This window comes from Hetaerina americana, unplaced genomic scaffold (assembly GCF_022747635.1).
Source record: "Hetaerina americana unplaced genomic scaffold, ioHetAmer1.1.p SCAF_7, whole genome shotgun sequence".
NCBI lineage: Eukaryota > Metazoa > Arthropoda > Insecta > Odonata > Calopterygidae > Hetaerina > Hetaerina americana.
In genome coordinates this window covers 19,038,529-19,061,801 of record NW_027287316.1, presented here as the reverse complement: position 1 = coordinate 19,061,801, position 23,273 = coordinate 19,038,529, and the positions used below count along the sequence as shown (strand labels likewise).

At 38.7% G+C, this 23,273-nt stretch overlaps 2 protein-coding genes across 2 annotated transcripts in view; both read left to right on the top strand.

The window, feature by feature from the left end:
• LOC139696560 (uncharacterized) overlaps positions 1-2,079 on the top strand; it is a 183,742-nt gene extending 181,663 nt beyond the window's left edge. The window contains exon 10 of the mRNA XM_071595364.1: positions 496-2,079. Coding sequence (XP_071451465.1) covers positions 496-821 — 326 coding nt within the window. The 3' untranslated portion in view covers positions 822-2,079. The remainder of the gene's footprint in view (positions 1-495) is intronic.
• Positions 2,080-11,384: 9,305 nt separating this feature from the next.
• mah (solute carrier family member mahogany) overlaps positions 11,385-23,273 on the top strand; it is a 68,216-nt gene continuing 56,327 nt past the window's right edge. Inside the window, exon 1 of the mRNA XM_071594862.1 lies at positions 11,385-11,527. Coding sequence (XP_071450963.1) covers positions 11,472-11,527 — 56 coding nt within the window. The 5' untranslated portion in view covers positions 11,385-11,471. The remainder of the gene's footprint in view (positions 11,528-23,273) is intronic.

Here is a 23,273-nt window from a genome sequence, read left to right as displayed (position 1 = left end):
TGAAGGTGGATGGAATGGATGGGAGAATGTTTAGCAAACAAGGAATGGGATAGGAATAGAATAGGCATGTTGGACAGAATGAATGGAGGAAGAAAGTATGCGGACTTGAAGAGGGATTTACTATAGTGTCAAATGTCAGGTTGTGTTATGTTTGCGTTAGATGAGACAAGTAAATGCATTTTTGTACAGTTGTATAGGCTGTGTCCATCCAAAGCCTACCTCAACTAGTAGAATACCCTTAATAATAATAATGTGTCTTATATATAGGCCCTTTTGTTCTCTCTAAGGCATAATATATACTTATAATGTGCAAATATTTATGTTTATGATTTATTATAATAGCCCACCCATTCGAGGTAATATTTTGACTACCAATTATCTGTTATTCTCTACTTTGAACTTGCTGATTGACCTTTATATCTAGAGGAACTCTACACCCTTGAAACTTGGGAATGCCATGCCAAGCACACAATAATTTTGTATTTTTATTTTCAGGATCAACTCCATATCCAGGGATTGGTGCTCGTGATGTGATGAGAAGGGTCAGGGATGGTCGTAGGCTTGAGAGACCATCGCATGTGAGACCGGAAATATTTCGGGTGGCTGCTCGATGCTGGCACCGTGATTCGACATTGCGTCCCACCTTTTCTAGACTTCGTGCAGATTTGGGTCCTCTCCTGGCATCTGCGTCTTCTGGGATCACCCTTGGTTCTGGGACCGGTGACAGTGAGATGTGCCTAGTACCAAACAGAGGCAATAGGAGGTGGAGACCTCCTGGGCCTCAGATTGACCTCAGTAGGTTTGAGGATGACTCATATTGAGTGAGAGTTTAGTGAATCCCTTTGTGGAGTGTAGTGCTGAGGAGGAGCTGCCGATAGTGATACAGACGGATCCCACAATGTTTACCAAAAAGTTAAACATTTACATATCTTTCATTCAGTTAACTGAGGTTTTAATGCTGTGGATACTTTTACTTGTACAAAGTGACTTAAAAAAAGTTAGAAGGAAAAAGACTGTTAGGTCATTGATTGGCCTGTATTATTTTTAAGAAGGTGAAACAAACCAAAGATGTCAATATAGGTACTTACATTTACAGAAAGTTAGTCCTCACATTATAGGGTACAATAGTTGAATTTTCAAAACCATTTGCATTTATTTACAGCAAATTATTCATGTTTATCCAAATGTATGCAGTCACTTTCATGAAAATTTATTGTAAATCTGCTAATGATTTCATATAAGGAGTAAAAATATAAGCTTTCATGAAAATTCAATGGAGAATTTCACCAAGTATTCATCATTGTGTACTTAAAACTCATACTAATTCATATCTTCTTCAAAAATATGTGGAAGTGAAGTTCATTTTTAAGTGCATTCCATCTTATCAGCAGATGCTTATGTGGTGTGACATATAATTTAAAAACATTGCTTAATTGATCTTTGGCCAGAAAATTTACCATTGGTCATGCATTGAAGATAAAGCATAGTAAAAAAATTGTTGTACAGATCTGTTATCAGACAGTTTAAATCAGGTTAATCCTGTTATATAATCTCAACAGGTATACATCACTTGTAGGAATACATATTAAAAGCATTGAGTATGAAAGTATTTATGATTTTTTATGTCAATGTGATAAGTTTAGTGATTTGACTCTTTAGTATCTGGTATTTATACTTTCAGCGCATTAACTGATATCCTTTTGGCAAAATGAAAATAACAATAACCCTGGGATATATTTTCATCCATAATCATCATAATAGCGTACATCCGTATAAAAATTCTAATTTTTTTCTCTTAGAATTTGAGTTCTCCCCAATAAAGAGCCAAAATTAATGTGATGATGCTACTGTCAATACATGTAGGTACCATTTTGACGATGCCTTGGATTATTTTTATTTTCAAGCGATGATAGAATATGTTTTGCTGACACATTTTATTATTGACCCAAAGAGTATTACATATTATGAATGTCCATGCTGAATTGTGTATAAATATCTATATTTTTCTTTATATTACCAAATCACTTATATACACATTATTGAATCTAGGTAAGTACATATGTATGTGGTTACCTTGGCTCGACTGTAAAATATAATATCTTCTGTTTGAATGTGAAATAAAAATTATTACTTATTCTTGCATTCTTTTTAACACTTCCATTGTGTAACCTTATACACTTCATATTGTGCTAGTATTGTTACAATATCCATAACTTTTAATCCATACACAGTTTATGACATGCTTATGTTAGATTTTGCTGTTCATGATATTTCACCGTATAACCATTACCAATAAGGATCATGTCTGGTACCTATCATTTGGATCTGGTGGCTGCCCAGGGAGATGGCAGAAGTTGACAATAAGTGCTCACTGTTAACAGCTTTCTGCAAGGATGGGTTTCTTTGATTTATTGGTTATAGTAACAGAGGAGTAATATTTATTTAGGGGCAGATATAATCTTTGTATTCATTTTTCCTCATTTTGTTTCAGCTATCTTTATCGAAACTACCATTGAAACCTCTAAAAAATTTATGAATATATTTTTCATCCCTCTGATCTTCAGTAGAAAATTTCCTATCTTTGGTTCCCTTTTAATTGATCTTAAGTTATTAATCTTTTTGATCAAAGAGAGCTAATATTTTTCTAATTTTTTTGGTGAAGATTGAGTGCTTCATTAGGTGAAATTGTCTCAAGATCTTCCATATCCACCATAAACTAGTGGCAATGAAAAGTATATGTTAATTTAAAATTTGTAAATTCCACTAATTAGCTGCCAGTATTCTGATTTTTCAACCAGTTATGGGCATATTACCCAATCCAAGATTTAAATGAAAGATTTTTACTTGATCGCATTCCATAATAAGTTCCTGAAATTTACAAGCTGCAGGCAGTGAAATCTTTTTTAGCCTTTGCAAAATATTAAAGTTCAGAGGCTTTGGGTAGGATAATTTTGCAAAGGAAAAATAATGAAAAGTAAACATTGCATATTTCTTTTTCTGCCAGAAAGCTATTACTCAAATCAGCGATGATACAGTTTTGCCATTTTGTACTTAAGAACATAATATACACAGGTAGTAAAAAGTTGTATATTTAAGAAGGGCTAAGAAAGATGAAGTCAATATTTTTCTCAATAATTTAGACATGTCATCTTGTAGTTGAAGTCCTCTCATTCACTCTCCTTTTTCGTCACAATTATGCAAAACTAAATGTACTCTTAAGAGTAATTACTTAATTCCTTTCTGCCTGATGAAGGAGCTTCTGCGGTCTAAATTTTTATACTAAGTTTTTAAAATAAAACAAATGCATTAAGTTAAAAAAGTCAGTTAAATTAAATGAATTAGTTTGGTTGAGACTGACAACAAAATAACTTTTAAACTAACATTTAACGTTCAACTTATTACTTCACATCTGATGAGGGTAGAAAAAGAAACTTTGCACTTCCACATAAAGATTTAATACTTCACATGACCATGGTTTCAATGCTGTGCATCATCATCAGGTGAATAACATGAAAACTTTTTCAACTTATATAGCCTGGCTCCAAGAGGGGAGGAAGGTAGGGGGAGTAAGGGAGAGGGGGTACGTTAATTACTGGTACAGCAACCTCTTAGTGGGCTAGGGAAGGGGGAGGGTATGTATTGGAAGGTTTCTGCCTCAAATTTGTGGAAGTTTGTGATCCGTATGTCAACTGATGATGATGTGCAGAATCGAAACCATGGTCGTGTGAAGTATTAAATCTTTATGTGGAAGTGCAAAGTTTCTTTTTCTACTCTCATCATGAAGGAATTCTACAAAGTTAAGCCTGAAGCTGCTATGTTTACTTCACATCTGCAAATACATGCACAAAATTTCTCACAAAAATGATATACATTTAGATGGTTTACTTTCACACTGAGATGTTCATATATTTGGCTTGGATTTTCTGCAACCTAAGTTCTGTGGTGAATTTTGGAGGTTGAAATGGTTTTTTCCAGAATTTTTATTTTTTCAGGGATTAATTACCAATTTTCCTATATTGAGACATGATTCTGACCTGCTAGGAAGTTAAAGATGCTGTATTATAGGTACCTATATTTCAGGCTGCCTTTGCTTACAGGTTCAAATACAATCAGATTATAAATCTTGAAGCTAAGTATGCTATACGAAGAATTTGGTTTTTGTCTACCATATATTCCTAATGTTATGGTATCATTACCCTATTGTATCAGTATTGAGATAGTATCCATTAATTGATGTCAGGTAGTTGAGAACCCTATAGTGAGAGATGTAGTCAATAGCCCTGGACTGGATCAATACTATTTTTACGATCAATTTTCATTTTCGTTTTGATGGGAGATAAGAGATGGATAAGTTGTATTATTACCCAAAATTATATCATATACCGGGTCTGTTCCAAAAATTAAGTAAAACGATTTTTTCCTGGAGAAGTGGACTACTGGATTGGGACAATTTGTGGCGGGAAAAATGGTAAGAGGTCTTGGGAAAGCAACACAACCTGTGTCAGTTATATGCAGGCCATTACAGTCTGTGGATCCCTGCTGGACTGAACCCCTGATCGAGGGTCACGCCACAAATTCATGGTGAAGGATGCTTATGGAGATGGAGAAATGTCCCAAATGATAGTTTCCTGCTTGCACAGGATGTTCTGGGAAGGTGACGAGGAAGTCGACGATAAGGAATGCCCCGGGGTATCCATCAACAACACAGTATGATGAAAATGTGCAAAAAGGGAGACACTAACTCAATTCTGATTAAACTTCAAATATCAGGATGTTAGCAGAGTACATTATTTAGAAAACCACATTGCATTGCATTCTTACAGAAGATTTTGCCATGAGAAAGGTGTGCCAAGATTGGTGCCCAAGATGATGCCGGAAGACTGCTTGTGTGACAATCTTGCCTTGGACCACTGTGAAATTGAACCAAATTTTTTTGGAATAGGTGTTACTGGTGACGAGATATGGGCCCTTGAGTACGATCAAAGTGCAACCCCTTTGAGTTTCGTTTTGGACGACCGGATTATGTCAAAGAGGCCGTGAAAAGGTGCCTGCACGAAATTCCCGTCGACGCCGTCCAGGAAGCTTACCAGAAGCGTGGCAGAGGCGCTGACATCGGTGTGTTTATTCACAAGGGTACTATTTTGAAGAGTTTTAGTGATTTGTACTTCGATCTGTAATAAAGTTTTCCCCCAATTTATTCTTATTATTTTTTGGGATCTCGTAACGCGCTGTCATGAACCGGTTATTGGAACAGCGCTACGCCATCAAATTTTGCGTGCATCTGGGGAAAACCGGAAAAGAGACCCTCAGGAGGCTTAAGGCCGCTTAAGGTGATAACGTCATGGGTGGATCGGGTGTTTTTGAGTGGCCCAAATTGTTTCGGGAGGGTAGAGAAGATGTTGAAGACGCCGAACGTTCAGGAAGCCCTTCGACCTCAAAAAGTGAAGAAATTTTTGCAACAGTGAAGGCCTGTTGGACGGGGAGCGCAGTTTAAGTGTTCGCATGGTTTCTGATGAACTTGGCATCCCTAAAAGTGATGTACATCGACATGCGACCGAAAACATAGGTATGAGAAAGATGTGCTCGAAGTTGCTGCCGCGAGTGCTCTCAGACGAACAAAAGGAAACTCGCTCGCGGATCTGCCAAGAGCTTCTGGACCGTGTGAGCGTACATCCAAATTTTTATACAATGCCCCATCTGACTTATAACTCTTCCCCCGCCTCAAATCCGTGCTGGAAAGACGTCACCAGGGCTCGGTGGAAGTGTTACAACAGGCCGTGACAATGGAGCTTAGCAGTATTCCGGGCACCGCCGTCCAGAAGGCGCACGAGGCGTGGAAAACCCGCTGGCAGCGGCGCATGGGCGCACAAGGGAAGCACTTCGAAGACTCTTGAGTGAATTTTTCGATTCTGGCAATAAATATTTTTTGATCGACTCAGTCCAACTACTTTTGGGACAGACCTTGTATTTGTGAATTTCACATATTGTCGGACTTAGTGCAGGGTAAATTCTAACTTCGTTTATTGAACCAATCTTCCAGTTGATTACTGTGGACTTTCTTTTTACAGTACTGACCTCCGGTGACATTGGATCGCGCAGGTCATCAGCGGATTCATTAAAAACAATTACTTCCGATAAGGTCGGAATCCGAGCGAGGACGGTCACTCGAGGGAAATCTGTCGTTGACATTGACCCACTCCTCACGAAACTCTCCGCACACCACCTAAATAACTGCGACTGAAAAATCTTTCAACCCCAGTGATCGTTCGGTGAGTTCTGACTGACGTGGGCGTCACGCATGGACCCGGGTGGTTAATCGGAAGTCCTCGGAAACCGGTCGTGGATGCACGCTTCGAGGATACGCACAAGGCGTCATCTCCCGAGAGAATGAAGAAGCAAGCGTGACGGGTGGGAGGAAAAAGTTTACTCCATCTTGATATTTGTACTTTGAAAGCACTCAGGCTCGAGATACCTGCGGTACCTTCATGATCCCTTCAGTATTAGTCGTGAGCGAGGTCATGAATTCGTACGACGACATTACACTCTTCCTCCTACGATAAGAATGCTCAAAGGGGTTTTGATCGAAGACGGAGGGAAGACATTTTGCAAATGTGACGACACAGGGACGATTGACGCCACTCACAAATTGTAAATGTTGACCGCCACTTCTCTAAGTTCGTTCCGGAGTGGTGACATTCATTCCGTAAAATCTACGTCCGTTAATTATGCCTATTAAATACAGTTGTTAGGTAAAGGTACATATAGGACAATTATAAAATGGCCAGCATAGCTAAACATGGGTGCTAACAAAAAGGATAATTTTTCTTTTATTAAATTTAAGTATCAGATATTTGAAAAAATAATGAAATTGATATCCATCTCAATTTTTAAATGCTTTCTTATTACTTTTTAAAAATATGTTGAAACTGCTGTTTGGTAAATGAGAGTTTTAGACCCTATAAAATTCTGGTTTTGTTAAATAAATAAAATACGACAAAATACAAAAAATAGGCCAACTTGCAAAAAAAATAGAATGTGTTCTTCTCGTAATTAGGCTTTCATTGAAGACTCCAACCCCACGTTAACCCCAATTTACGATAATGTATGTACTACTCCTATCGCATAATAACATATTTTGAGGAATATTGGTCGCGGTTTAAGGATTTCTCACAGAGTTGAAAAATAACTCCAGTTTATACATTTAGATATTATAACATCTTCACCCGGTATCACAAGTTTCCGTTTCCTTGAACTAAGTCAAAACTAAACTAATGATTTTCTTCCACATTCCAAATTGAAAATTAGACTTAAAGAGATGATCTTTAAAAGTGCTGCTACGATTTGAAAGAATAATAATAGGGTGTTGTAAATATATCGGGTAATAAATTATGAATATGTATGTACTTCCATGACCATCTATTCACAAAACGAAACATTTATTTTCAAGTAGTTAAATAAGCCTGTAATTTATTGAATATGATTAAATTAAATATTATTGACCTAATTATGACGTTCAACGTCGTAACCTGGATCGTGTTTTTAAATAAAGTGTCTGGCATTACAAAGTCAATAATTTCATTTAATTTCAATATGTTATGCAAACTCCATTGAGTAACGTTGGAGACAAGAAAAAAAGATTGAAAAATATTAAGCAAACAAAATATAATTTATAAGCGGTATGATTTTTTGCCCGTTCAATACGGTAAGGTGTATGTCGTACAACTAATCATTATTATTATTGGTCATCTACCAGTTAAGGTAGGTTTTGGATGGACACAAGCTACCAAATAATTCTCTTGAACCTCCCAACAAAACACAACCAAACATCCTACTCTACGATAGATTTCTCTTGAACTCCGTCGTACAACTAGCATGCTGTATATATTAATAAAATTTTCACACATCAAGTGGAATTAACAAAGCTGTATTTTTTTATTTGTAATAAAATTTTCACTAATCTGTCACACGTATTAAAAATGGCAAGTGTCAATTTCCCGCGGAAAGGAAGGCATTGGCGCAGGACACCACCACGGACCTATAAGGTGGCATTATCATTTTGCGTTCCAGATTAAGGCAGCACTTGTCGTGAATTCACGTGCGCACCATGAATGACAAAGTATTCTTTTCTTATTGGCGTCCCGTTTTTGTTGTGGAGATCTCTCTCTCCTTCTCTCTTGATTTTCCACACTCGCCCTCGACCTTTGAAATCTTATAAAAGTTTGACATCGAGGGGACCTACTTCTCGCGTTCCCTATTTCTCATAGGAGGAAACGCTTGATGGCGTCAAAAGAAAATCTAAGTAGTCACTGAGAAGGTTCGACGCGCAACCAACTGTGAATGAATCCCGAAGCCGCATCGCAGAAAGAATTCTGTAGTGGCCGGCTCGCCCATGCCTGAGGACCCGGGTTTGACTACCGAAGTGGGTACACGTGGGGTGGAGCCAGGATTTTAATCATTGGTGCTAAATCAATAACGTTTTTAAAGTTAAGAGCCATCAACCTCTGAAAATAATTTGCAGCCAGGAAGAGATAGATGATTGAATGACAGATATTTGAATCCATTGGGGAAAGTCTCAATTGGAGAAAAGTTATTTTTCCATATTTTTCTCTCGAACCAAGCTTGTTTCTTGCTGAAGAGAACCCTCTTAACAGGTCGGAAGGGAGTAAAGACAACCCAAAAAGTATAATGGTAAAATTCTCGTAAAATTATTCTAGACGACCAATGAAATCTCGTTAATCTCACAACGCAACTCCGTAGCATGCAGAAGATTTTTCCGAGCATGAAAGAGTTTACGTATTTAATGTATATTATAAATATTAAGATCAATAAATAATCCTGGTGATTGTCTGCATCAATATGCAAGGCTATTTGAATGACTATAGAAATGAAATCAGTTTTATCTTCTTTGATTAGTTTCAACATATCTATTTCGGAAGAGGAAGAGACATATTCACTCCGAAGGCTGGTTATAAAAACGTTTAAAATATTTTATGCTGAAAATATATGAGCGTGACAGAGGCATCCATGGCAGCGTAAGAATTATAACTAATCCAGTTAAAATAATGAGCAGAAAACTCTTTATTCGTAATTAGGTCTAACTTCCGACCATCAACCGTTGTGGTCAAGAACGAGGAAAATGCCCTTCCGCCATCTTTATTCCCCCGCAGCTACTCGTATTACGACGCAGATGAATCCACCCATTCGTGAAGTAATTCTCTTTTTTTATAGTCTCTCGAAACAAAGTAAAAGACGAATGTTATTGGTTCGCTTAATTTTTACCCATGATATTTTTTTTCGATATTTTAGTGAACTCTGGGGGATCTGTTTAAAAATCGCACCTTGTATTGCGATTTGCTTACAATAGAATTGTGTATTATCAATTTGAGTTCATTATCATTTTTCTGCAAGATTAATACCGCTGTAGAGTTCCAGCAAATATGTATTTCTCTAAGAGAGCCGTGATTGATAGATGTGAATAATGATTGTGTACTAATTCAATCACCTCAATTGAAAATAAATGAATACATTTCGGTGACAGGAATTAACAATGTACTTATTTCATCTAGGGGAGAAATACACCGCCAACTGTAGGGTTAGAATAAAATAAAATGTCTCAAAGGATTTTATTTCTTCATTAGTTTCAAAATGTATGTGCTTATGTCATTGAGTCCGATGGTTCAGCGAGTAGAGTTCTAGGCTACTGACCGGAGGGCCCAGGTTCGACTCCGGGTGACGCGCCTGCATATCCGGAATACGCAAACTACACATATGCAATGTTTGCAAGGTTTAATTTTGTTCCGACTTGTAAATTAAATATTTTTAATATTTCTAAGATGACTTCGGTTTCTTACTATTATGATTCCTAATTGTTAGGGGAAAGAATGAGTATTTTTTATCTATCTGTACTGGAATCTATTTCCCTTATCGTATCTTTGTGGCCTGATCTACATAAATAGTGTGGGGCCATAATAATTCCTTTAGTGTCACTGTTAAATCCGTTTGTGCTAAACCTTGCTAAAAGACTCAAGTCTCACTTGCTCACTTCGCATCTCAAGTGGCTCCTAGAGTCATTCCTTTAAAAGGACTGTCACATTTGTCCTCTTATTATAAAAATTTTTCACGGATCTGGCGGATTTTCTCTAGACTTTAACTAATTCTTTTTGTCAAATTTTTATCCAAACTACAGCCATCAATCCGAAGATTTGTTGGCTGAGTAAGGGTAAAGCTCAATCTGTGCTAGCCATATGACGAGAGAAATTCACACATCCGAATGGGGAAGTGGTAGTTCCTTTCTCTCTGTGGTCTGTGTAACTCGGAAGATCCGGTATTACGCATTTTCTATTGAGGGAGGAAGAGGAGGACCGACAGCTGAGATCATTTGCGCCATTAGGGATAGGGATAGGTGGGTAATTCGATAGAGGACGACTTCCCCATCAGTAGTCGAGCGCTCCACCTGGCAACCACGCCCTATCCCATCTTCGGCGAGCTTTCCCGAGATCATGTTCGGTAAGCAAAAACAACTGAAGATAAGGCAAACAAAAAGAAACCTACGGGCTCGAGACTCTAAATATTAAAAAAAAATATTATGAATCTGAACCCCGTCCACCGAGGCGAAGTCTGTTCTTTTTCGCCTAAATGCTCCTCAGATGATAAAATTAATCTCCGACGGACCACAACGACAGTCTCCATTTCAGAGAAAATCAGCAGCTCATGGTCGAAATGAGGAAATTTTCCCCGGGGGAAAACCGTTCGTCGGACTGGCTAGAAGGGTGGGGGGCGTGGTTGAAACTCCCGTCTACGCCTCCCAGAATGCACTTCGTCGACAAACAAGTCTGTGGCTGAGAGATTCACGCTATCCTGGAAGTTCATCTCTCTCCCCTCTCGGGAAAAAATGAGTTCGTCCCAGATTTGAATGGGGATTTTTAGGCTCACTTTGCGCATTCGCGAATTTCTTTTCTCCGGAGAAATCACTTGAGAGATGTTTTGGCCCTTGGCCCGCAAAATATGATTTTCGCCGCGGGGCGCGCGGAGACGTAGATTTACGTAACACATTCACCACTCAAGGCTAGGGTGACATCGGGAGGTAGTGTAGTCGACGTTGATCATTGCCCCGTCTCCCTCATCCCTAGAGCGACCCTGAGGCCCCATCCTCCCCCCCTTGCTGTCCATCGAGGGTCCCAGCCAATCGCCAACCGTCCTCTCCCGCGCGCGAACGCCTCCTCCACAGCCCTTCCCCCTCGGCCGACCTCCCGCCACGGGGGAAGGCGGTGGGATGGGGTACTTCCCCCTCTTTCCCCTCTCCCCTACGCCGACCGACCCTCCCCAACCCCAATGCAACTTTAACCTGCAGGTCTTGGGCTTTTATTTGGCTGCCTTCACTTCGGTCGAGGCGGTAGTGCGGTGGGGTTGATGCGGCGGTCGCCGTTGATGCATCGAATTCGCTCAGCGCATATATATCTCTCGGCCTCAACATGGTCGAAGGGGACGTTACGCCTCCGAGGGTAACATGGAGACCTAAAGGATTTTGGTGAGTAAACCAGGGTCTCGGGATTTTGTCGTTTATCCTGAACCCTCGTGCAGACTCAACAGTGTGAAGTATTTATTTCAAGTTTTCATTCTGAAGTCCGACGTTACTGAAGTGGGGATGAAGATGTAGGACCTCTTCGTGTCCCCACAGGAGTACGTCGACTTAACCCTTGAATGATTTCGAACTTTTTGTGTATATGTGCAGCTGATATAGATGTGCACCGCTTGACGCGCAGTATCTACCTTTCTTGTTGAAGTCAAAATCACTCCGAGCACCGCGCGCCCGCTCGTGTGAACGATGCGAACGTTCATCTGCGGGCCGTTTTCATATTTTAGCGAAATCCAAATCCATTTGTTCTTTCAGCAGGGAAAATAGCTTATACAGTTACTAATATGGTTCCGTGGGTTGTAATCAAGCTCCGGAAATAACTAGACTTCAAATATTTCCAATATTCTGCAATATGTTCAAAAAAGTGCTCCCGTTTGTTGGGATGATTTGAAACGTTTGGATGCGATTTCGAATTTTTTTAAAAGTCTTGCGTGGTTATTAAAAAAAATTTTAATGTTTTTTCTGTGGAATATTCGATATGCTCAAGTGAACCACATAGTTGGCACCAATGCCAGAACGCATTTTTGAACGCTGCTGAACGCCTTATTGAATGCACCAACTGCCGGGAACCGGTTATATTATTTTCGCCGACGCCTTGTGTGAGCTCACGTCACCCTAGGTAAGAACCGTATGTCTAGATTTTGAAGAAAACAGTCGGAGCATTAAATTAGTCTTTTCTTAAAAAAAGGTTCACGCAAGGAACAAATGTGAGTAATGTATTAAAAAAAACATAGTCTTAACACCGTAGTTTAGACTTTGGAATAATATCTGGTTTCTGATTTTAGCGTAAAACTCTCCCTTTCACTGATTTCTTTCCTCCTATTTCATCCTTGCATAATTCTCCCTCGACCCTACCAAAGTTCTATTTATTTTCGTCGATGCTTTTCTGTTCCTGCGAATTTTAATGGCCTTTGTCTTAAGACTCTCTTCAGCTACACTCGTGCATGTCTTTCTCTCGGTCTACCCTTTGAACCCATTTACTCATCTCTCGTATTCCTGTTTGACAATTTAATTCTCATTCGTTCTGTCAACATGACCAATTCAATGTGTCGTAGTTCTTTCATACTTGCATATTACTGGTCCACACATTTTCACAACCCATTCGTTCTTCCGCCAACATCTCCCATTGTTACCATAGGTATTCAGCTAAATTTTCAAATTTTTGTTACTTTTGGTTAGTTACAATTTTCTATAATTTAATTTTTTGCATTATAATGAACAAGGATCTAATTTTTTTAAATAAAATAGTAATTCTACAATTCCGCAAATGTAGGATAATCCCTCTTCCGCAAACGATCGACGGAAGAACGGATACAACCTCATCATGACCAAGTGATAAAATTCATTCAGACGGAATCACCGAATGGATGTAAAAATAAATAAGTAAAATATGAAAAACTTGAAATGAAATTTTGGAAGTGTATTCCAGTTGAATCAAAATCTATTTCTAGACACCTCGATTCCAAAATAAATTCTTTAATTGAAATGTTTAGGCCGAATTGGATAGCTTCTGTTGGGTACTTCATGATGATATAGGGACTGTGAAATTACAACGGAAAGGAATATTATTGAATTATAGGGTATTATCTCCCTACGAAAGATAAATGATCTGTCGTATAATAAATTGAACGGTTGGATTTGGGTTCAGTATATTATATAATTTAATACAACCGATGCAGATTATATGGGAGTGCAATTTTGAGCGCCAGAATTATCTATGTAAAAAGTCACAGAATATTTGCGGAAAACATTCCGCCGAGATTAGCTAAAATCTTTTGGAAACCTGTGATTCTCAAAAGTGTTAGTCATTTCGTAATTTTAGTTTTTTTGTTTTGGCGCACAGAGCACATAATATAAGAATTCCCTAGCACACGATAATTACGACTACATGAGGTAAACATTATTTAACCGGTGCAGAAATCGGATAAGCGTCTTTTGTAAATTTAATATATTTTAAATTTAACAGAAGTTTTCACATCACAATCTGCGATTGTTGCATTTGCCAATATTTACAAGTTAGTTGGAATTTGTCATAAATTTAGCCAGATTGGATCCCACCCTTACATAACCTATTGGACACAATCTTATATCGCTGCCAGCAATAAACAAAATGTCGCTACTGTCCCCAAACTCCACGTAGGTTTTCGAAGATAATTTTTAATTAATAAAAATATTAAAAGTATTACTTTAAAATTTCAACTTTATCCTTCATATTACTCGAGATGTACGCAAAAACATCTAAACACGAGATTTAAAAAAATATCTTCCCTTACGCATGCTAGTTTAAAGGAGTCGGTGGTAGCAGTTATATTGAAAATTTGTTCTCATTGCCTGTGTTTTCCAATTTCAAAAATGTTTACTCTTTCCCTTTTTCTCGCTCGTCCCCAGTAAATCGAAATTGAGACAAGATAATTGATCCTTCCAGAGTTCTCTCGAATTGCTGGCATTGCATGTTTCTTGCTCTTGAAAATTCTTTGCTATCGTCTTTTGCTGACTTTCTTCATTATTTCGCTGCTCTGGTATATTTTAAGACATCATCATTTATATTTGATCTAGAGATTTATTTCACTGCAGCTCTCCTTACACTCTCCGATGCCAATTTTCTTACCGAAACATAGCGATCAACCGGAAGGCTGGTTTGATTGCTGAGGGTAGAGCACACTTCGTGTCAATCTCTTTACGCACCATGAAAGTAATATACCGAGTTATTGGAAGAGCTTTAACTGTACCACATGAAGTTTCCGAAGAAGATCTGGCAACCAAAAAATCACACTGCTTTGGTGAAACTGAGGACATCCAGGCGTCACTCGGATTCGAACACACACCCTTCCGGACATTAGTCCAACCTTTAAGCAACTAGGCTGCCAAGCAACTTGCTTATGCTCTCTGATCCACATTTAAATCTTTCGTGTTACTTACCTAATTATTTTTTTACCACATGGCCTTCCCTGTGGTTTAATATTCCTTCTTAGTAATATTTTATTTTCGTTATTACTTTGCTTTCAATTTCTTCATTTTTCCTTTGATCCTGGATATACTAAAAATTCGTTTTTTAAGATCTATCGTGTCCGATTCTGTCCAGTTCTTATGATTATTATTTCTCGTACAGTGCCCTTTTTCATTGTGCTCTTTTGTATCCTCCCGCGTACCTACCTTATCTTAACCGACCTTCTCGTCTTCGGCGTGCGCCTTTAGCACTGCGCGTCAAATGATTCGCCTCTCCTGTGGTCTGCTTCTCCGATGCTACATATATCTAATCCATTGATTACCTCACTTCACGCGAATTTTTTCTCACGAATGTTTATTTTTTTCAAATGCGTCTGCATTTGTTACCGTATTCTCAGAGCGCTTTATCGTAAACTAACGCCTTTTAAACTAGAGCCATTCTTCGCTGATGTATGTCGAATGTTTTTCATCCCATGAACCGTTTCCTGCGAAGCGGTGAAAAGTTCCGCTTGTGTTCTATTTTTCTCTCCTCGTACCATTTTTTATACCTTAGTGTCAGTTTTTCTTTTCGGAGCATCAAGATCTTGCTAACTTATAATTGGTTTTCATGTTACAACCTTGACGTATTTGATCTCTTTCGTTCAAGGACACTTGGCAGATCGACTTGATTCTCCACATTATCTGCGGTGTCATCTGCGAAACGGAGGAAGCGTCTTAATTGCTCCCGTCATTCCTTTCCCAAGTACTTGCCTAACAGTGCTAGTTGAGGGTTAACATACTTGTCTAACTCGCTTATTTATTTTCCCTTTCATTTATATTCCACCTTCCGTTAGCGGTGTGTGTCGATTCCGGGTGGGGTAATGTATTCTGTGGTAAACATCGCAATAGTTTTCCTGAAAACTGAAGACTTTAAACACACTCGACGTTGAGGGGACATTCTCCGAGTCGACATTGAGCAAATAAGCTTGCAGATATAAATCAATTTTTTTTACCACTGCCCTTGGCCGCCAAAGCAACCTTAAATTTACAGAATTTACTGATTAATCAATCGCGAGGAGCAAATTTTCAAACCTCTTCCGATGTGGATCACTAACAACCTTGGAAATCCAAATTAATACACATACAGACTTACGCATACAGACTTACACATACGACCACATACAGACTTTAAAAAATAAAGCATTGTCCCTACTAGGCCTTCTTTACCGCTTCACAGAAATTAAAGATCCAATTGCACTCCATTCGTACTTCTCAACAATTGTCCTTCCCATCATATCATATTGCTCCCCCATTTGGTCCACCTTATCCCCAACTAATCTTAAATCCCTCGATTGCATCTCTCACTTCTTTGCCAAAATAGTCAAACACCGAGTCCCACCTTACCGCAATATGTCCTCAAATGCTGTTCTGTCTTCCTTGTCCATTTCTAGTCCCCAAAGCTGCTGACTTAAAGCTGATTTAAAACTCCTCTACAACACCCTAAACTCGGCTATTGATTGCCCTGAACTGCTCTCTTTCTTCAACTTCAGGATACCAACCCGATCCACCCGCACCCACTCCCTACTCCATCTGCCTATTCCTAGGATATCTCTCACCATGCTCTCACCTTTATTTCGCCTCTCCTCCCCTCTAAATTCACTCCCTCACACTGTCGACCCCAATAACTTATCATGCAACAATTTTACCACCCAAGCTTTATCCAACCTTTCAGTAAATTAAAATTTTCCCCGCTCCATACTTGGTTCTCGTTGTTATTGTTATGCTGTTATTGTCTTTTGTCCTCTTTCATGTTCGTTATATTTTTCACTGTAAAATGGCGCTACTGCTGTATGTGAATAATGTTTTAAAATAAATAAATAAAATCCAATGTTATGAGTTATCTCTGGATCGTAGTAGTCTCTCTTCAGGCCAGCTATGTGCTACGTTAGTAATATTTAAATCAGGGCAGTGATGTATGTCGTATGCTGGAAGGGGACACCAACAATTTTGCAATGCCGAAGCAATGTACTTTTCAACTCCAATACGACAGCACTCATGACGACAAAGGTCCCATAGTTCGACTCCACTTACGTTTGGGACGTACAACGTACAATGATTGAACCAGCTTCCTTTTCAGTACGAATATGGTACAAAATTCATTTTATCACGTGATACTCTTAAAATTTTCCTTTTACCGTTGTGTAAGTTTTAGAAGTTTCATTGTAGTGTACTATAATAATACTTTCTTAGATTGAAACCGAAATTAATGAATGATAAAACGATGACAAATTACAATATTTTCATTCTTCCACAAAAAAGGCGGATATATTTGAAATTTCAAGGATAGTCGCTGCAGTTGCCTTAAAATTCGTCTGTGTGCTTGTTTTTGTTAAAAAAATTTCTAGTAGTAAAATCAAACCTATGAAAATATCATGTTACAGAAGTGCATCGAGTGATAATTAACGGTCCATGGTCATTGTAATGTTTGAGCTGATTTTATTTAACTTAGTTGATAACTTATTTTTTCAAAAAGAAGGTATAATTTACAGCAGTTTCCCTAATAGCCTTTACAACAGAGAATATTTTACACGAATATTCTCGGCTATGTTTTTGGAGATATGGGATATTTCAACACTGGAATCGAATTGACATTATTTAATTGAGTGTCCTTTTATGACTTATAAAGAAAATGCGAAGGAATCTTACGAAGTTCGCATAATGATGCATCCAACTCCACCAACAAGTACCACATTTTGAGTAAGAATTCTCAAACCCATACATGCAATTAATGAACGATTCGTGCTATCAAACAGATGCCCTGCTCGATTAAGAGGCTTCTGGAACCCGCTAAGTCTTTCGGGGTAACTCGGTGCTAAAGCTGCAATTTTGAACTATACCGAACTACTTTTTTGTTGTATATGTTAGTAATTAATAGGGTAGGGCGCTAATTTTAGAATGAAAAAAACGGTAACTTGCAATAATAAGTCCAATTATTATTATCGTAGGTAATCTACCGGTTAAGGTAAATTTTGGATGGACACAAACCACCAAATAATTCTCTTTCCTCACCCATTAAACACAACCCAACATCCTACGCAAAAACAAGCCCCAATATGTTTACATTTATTAAAATACGATATCTAAATACAATTCCATCTTGACCTGAAAATGACACTGTGCGTAATAAACCGGGTTATTTTGAGATATATTATATTGGAATTACGAAGTTGCCGTTTTTCGTCCTCTTCTACCTTAGTCTTACGTCCCATCTGACGAACGGCGTAATCACTCGAAGTGCTCTCCCTAAAGCATCTCAAGTAGGGATCGGGATATCACTGAAAAATATCTGCTGCCTCCGAGATTCGAACACAGGCTTTCTCGGTGGGAACCCTGTACGTTAGCCACCGCAACACCCCGATCTCAACTATGTGTAAAATATTCTCTCCCTTGTGTAATCTCAAGGGGGTGGACCTGGAATATTACTGCTGATGTCGTATACAGTTCTGATCCGTAGGGTAAGCAAGGGTTCGTGAAATTTTTGAACTATTTTTTTTTAAGCAGGCACCTCTACTAAACGATAGCACAACGAAGTGCCCAAATTCGTGGACTGATTAATCAACTAAGTAAAATTTCACAATTTCCAAATTTAACATTCGGTGATGACATTTAAACGTCGTACCACCTACCGTGCTTATAAATAAACGACGGAATAATTCCTTGGCTGTTTATCTTTCAACATCATGATAGATTTTCACAAAGTCAAGGATTCTACAGTGAACCACAAATTTATTTCATCATCCATTAAATTCGATGCATAAAATTGGCTGGAGGTGTGCCTTACCATGATTAGTTAGGTGTGCTCATTCGCTAAATTATGCCCTCGAAATTAGTATCGCCTAAATTATGCAATGAGCATGTGGGCATCAACTCCTGGTAAATGATCCGTAAGGTTAAACTTCGTTCAAGATAGCCTTCTTGCATCGATACCTTACCTCGTTCTTTCATCCCTAATTGAGTATGAAGGACATGTTAAGGTGCATGCCATACGTTAAATGGCTACGCTATCGTATGTCATTATGAGGGACCAAATTACGTGCTTGAAGACATGCAAATTGAGGATAGACTCCGCGCTATCTAGTTTCGCTGTCTACTTGTCGCTGTACCTCCAAAGGATTCCACCTGGCTTTTAAATTATTCCACGGTGACAATAAAAACACAATCACATATTTTTACACCGTTTTCAAACGATTCCCGGTCCGTTCTGAATGAAGACGGGGTAGCTGACGTGCTGCGGAGTCCATGGCATGATCTGAATTACGATGCCAGCGGTAAAACATAACCTCTTTATTAAGCAAGCATGGCGTTTCCTGATTTATAGTGCGTCAACGCATTTGAGTTCCAACTTGGTTATTGATGGTTTTTTAATAGCTTCTATCACAATACAGTAATATATTTTCAGACAATGGCTTGGTTAAAGTATTAAATCACATTTAATTTTTGAATGTCGATATAAAAAGTAAATTACGTGTTTTACCGCCAATTCAAATCAAATATTGTGATAGTGATGAAGTTAACAGAAATATGCCTCTCTGAAAATACGTGTTGATTATTTGTTTTTTTTTACAGAATTAAGTTTCGATTCGGGTGATCTCAGCTCCTTACGTAATCGTTTACAGTTGATAGCAACGCATTCAAACGAGTGAAACACTTGTGTTGACTCAGGAAGGAGACTTGAGTCGAGTCATCAGTTCGATTGTAATCTGAATTCCGCGGCCTGAATCGTCCAATCTTTAAATTTTACTATTTTTCATCCTCGTGGATATTTGCATTCTGAACAAATGCTCCAGTTTGACAAAGGTGGTTCACAATTTACAATAGTCATATTATTTTATTTAAAATTTTAGGAAACTCCAAGAAACTGCGGAAGATGCCGCAGCAGTAACTTTAAACGGCGTCATCCGCTAATATGCATTTCAGAGTGTAAAAATCATTCTCCTTGACCAAGGCGAATGACTTTTACACTTTGAAATTGTTGCATTAAAATTTTAGGTTTGGTTATGTCAGGTTTCCGTCGCATGAAATGGAAATTTGAGACTTGACGATCGTCGCTATGGGACCTCATGGGTCAGAAACCTATTGCCCAAACCCCGTGTGTAATTGTTCTCACGGCTTGGGTATGTGCTTCAGTTTGAGCAAGACTTGCGCAAAGCCGCAGAGCGCGCCATTCAAGTTACCCCAAATATTTTAATGACCATAAAGAACCACATAAATTTGAAGGAAGGATCCTGCGAATAATGTGCCTTGGAGTGACGACTCACTTGTTTGTCAGCTGCCATAAATACTGACAGGCAGGAGAGATATAGGCATAAGTTGTCTGCGCTAACTTGACAAGGTCGTCGCCGTCGTGTTAAGGGAGTATGTCGGCTGACCTTCGCCTTCATTCGTCATCCCTCAGGTAGATCTCCCGAGCTTTAAGACAAATGGTACCGGCTTTCACTCTCTTCATTTACAAGTCTCCGTCAGCTTTGTATACACACATTCGGCCTCGCACGCGTATTTCCTGGGCGTAGACTGGAGCTATGCACGGTTTCTTTGAAGATAAACATCTAGTTTCCCTTATTATGAAAAATTATTTTGCAAGCTAGGAAATTTAAGCTCTACGACCTCGTAAAATAACGAATCAGAGGGAAAATCCTGTAGCCGTTTCCTTTTATTTGTTAATTATTTTACAATTTAAGCAACCCTTTTGGAGTGGCCACTTATCCGAGCGTCGGCAATCGTGCGAGGGTGTTTTGTGAGGTCATCTAGTCTGTGCTCGCCATTTTTGATATAATTTGGAACTGGAAGTTCGCCAGAGCATTGATCAAAACCGGGGGAAAATCTGGTTCTACGTCGCGAAGAAAAATGGAACCAAGTCGATCTCTGTTGTGCCATATAAATTATGTTCTCAGTGGGTGCTTTAATTCCCCGTTTTTATTTGGCTTCTTATATTTGTTGCTCTTCCCATAGGCGGTTGTTTTATCCAGTCAGGTTACAGCTGTCAATATTAAATTCTACAAAAAATACATGCCATAGCTTAAGCTGCCAACTAATTAATTTTGATCACCCTTCATGCCATATTTCATAGTAGTTATAAATACGGAAGCTGCGTGTACTCTAACGGTAAGCGAAGATATTTAACCGGTAAAATTCCGCAGTACATTCATTATAGTTGCGATCTTACGGCATAAATTGGTCGAGGGCGAGACTCCAATTAAATATGCACGCGAGTTGCCTCCGCTGGATATTAAAAAAATGTGTATTCCTATGTTTCTGTCACTTGAGGAATGCATTTATTATCGATTGCTGTCATTTGCAAAAACACAGAGGAATCTAAAGTTGCTAAGGTTATAAGAAGGAACTCGGAAATATCTCCCAACTTACATCGCTGGTTTGGATTGGCTGTTCGTCACCAATTATCCATATTTAAGTCTATGAGGTTATCGTATCGATCGAATCACTTCCGGTGCAGCTGAGATCTCAGGACAGTTTCGATTTCAAGTTATTCTCAGGTGTTGAGAAAAACAAGATGAATAAAGGGCAGATCGAATCTGCTGCTAGTTGTGCGATCGACGCTGAAGCCATTTGGACTCTTTGGACTTCGCAACTCCATTTGTGGGAGTTATATAACAACCTTCGCGCCTAAGTGCCCTCGTGCGTTGAACCCGTGGAGTCAGAGAAGTCGGCTTTTCCGTTGACTTATGCTCTAGGTTTTGCATACGGAAGAAACGTTCGCCGTGATCACCACTACGGGCATGAATCTATGAATGGCTATAAATCCTTGCGTGGATGTGTTCAGTGTTAGAATGTTCAGTGAAGACAATAAAATAAATCCCATTCGTACCGTTTCAGGCGCATTTGCATTGCTGATTTATTTGGAAGAAATGAGTGAAAAACACGCTAACGAAACTGAAAGTTGATCGAGGATGATGGTTGATGGAAAAGTTGATTTCGCCGTTAGTCCTGGGGAATGTGAAATTATTCATTCCGAATTCAGATGTTTCCGAAATTATTAATTTATTTTAAGAATCAAGGATAGGGGGGTCAGTTCCTCTCTCTTCCCCTAACTGCGGTGTCCGAAAAATGATGATATTCTGAAATGAAACAGCTTTGATATTTTTCAAAGAGGCCACTCGGACTTGAAGCTGAAATCCTTCGTTCGGCAGCTGATAATGTTGCCATCTTAGATAGCACGCCACCAAATTATGGACAGAGATAATTATTTGGTCTTCTTTAAAATCTAACAAATTTTTTAGCCGTGAAGGTGGTATAATATAACTTTTGTGATTTAAATGGTGAAAGGTTGGTCGAAATTCTATTCTTTGTTAGAATGAACCTTGGGATATCGTTTTCGGACGTTTGATGCTGAGTCTCGGCTGAGTCTCAGCCAAATTTCTGGTCTAACAGGAACCACCTTTTTTCCCGTTGAACTACGATACATTACCAAACCTACCACACAACTTGCTTAGTTTTTCATTTTCCTTCTTTTCGTATAATCTCCTACGAGATTTAAGGAACACGGTATCCTTCGCATCGTTAATATTATACATGACGCGGTTTCAAGTCTCGGCAAGTGTGAATTGAGCTCACTGTTTACAAGTCTTATTTAACCCTAGCACCATAAGTTCCATTGTAATATCTACAGACTCGTCGTATATTTCAACTTTTTTTCCTCAAGGTAAAACTTAAAAATTCACGCGCGGAGAGAAAAGCGAAATCGAAAGGAACTTGGATTTGCATTTGATGAGATGAAGCTGTTAGTTGCCATATCAGCATTGCGAAAAGTTTTGTTATGTAACAAGAGAAAATTCGCTTAAAAAGCTGTCATTGGGCATTTTTTTGTGGTGAGTCAAAGGAAAGAAGAGGTTAAGTTAAACAGTAATGTGAGTGGGACTAAAAGTATAGAGATGCGTGGAACTTTTTCGTGCGAAAAAGAAAAAAAACTGCACCTTGTGATATGTCGATATACGTTGATCACTCAAAACTACATCGTGGATTTTGTCAATCACTACGGAGTAAGTCACTTTCACTGGATGTACGATGTTCATCATTTGTTTATGTACGGTGACGTTGAAATTAATACAATAAATTGTAAAAAGTCGTAAACACGGGAGCAGATGCACCATTAACTTCGTATAAGTCAGCTTTGATCTTTTTCGATTTTAAGCCTTTTAAATAGAAGCTTTTAATCAACGCACAAAACTCATTATTTTCCATTTTTCTCAACAAACAAAAGTTTGTCGGTTCAATTGACTATGAAAATGAAACCACGGAATGAATACACTAGCTGAAACTTAAACAGTAGTCTACTGAGAGATGAAGTTTACTAAAATAAAACCTGTTCCTATATCTACGAGTGCCATCTTTTGGATTTTCTAAGGAGTTCATCAATCCTAAGAATGGCTTGTCGCAACTGTCCGCTCATTTATTCCTTCCCCTTAATCATTCACTCCCGCATATTTCTTCTTTCTGACTTCTGTCAACACTTGCTCCGTGTATTTGAACCGAGTTGCCCCTTTGCTGTTCTTCCCTTCCGCCCTTCCCTTTGACACCGTCTTCATCGGACCATCCTGCCCCAAGAGCTTATCCCTTCTTCGGTTCGAAATTTTCATTTGACTGCTTCCTTCACCTACTCTTCTTTGGTCATCCACCTCTTCATTCAATTTTTAGCACT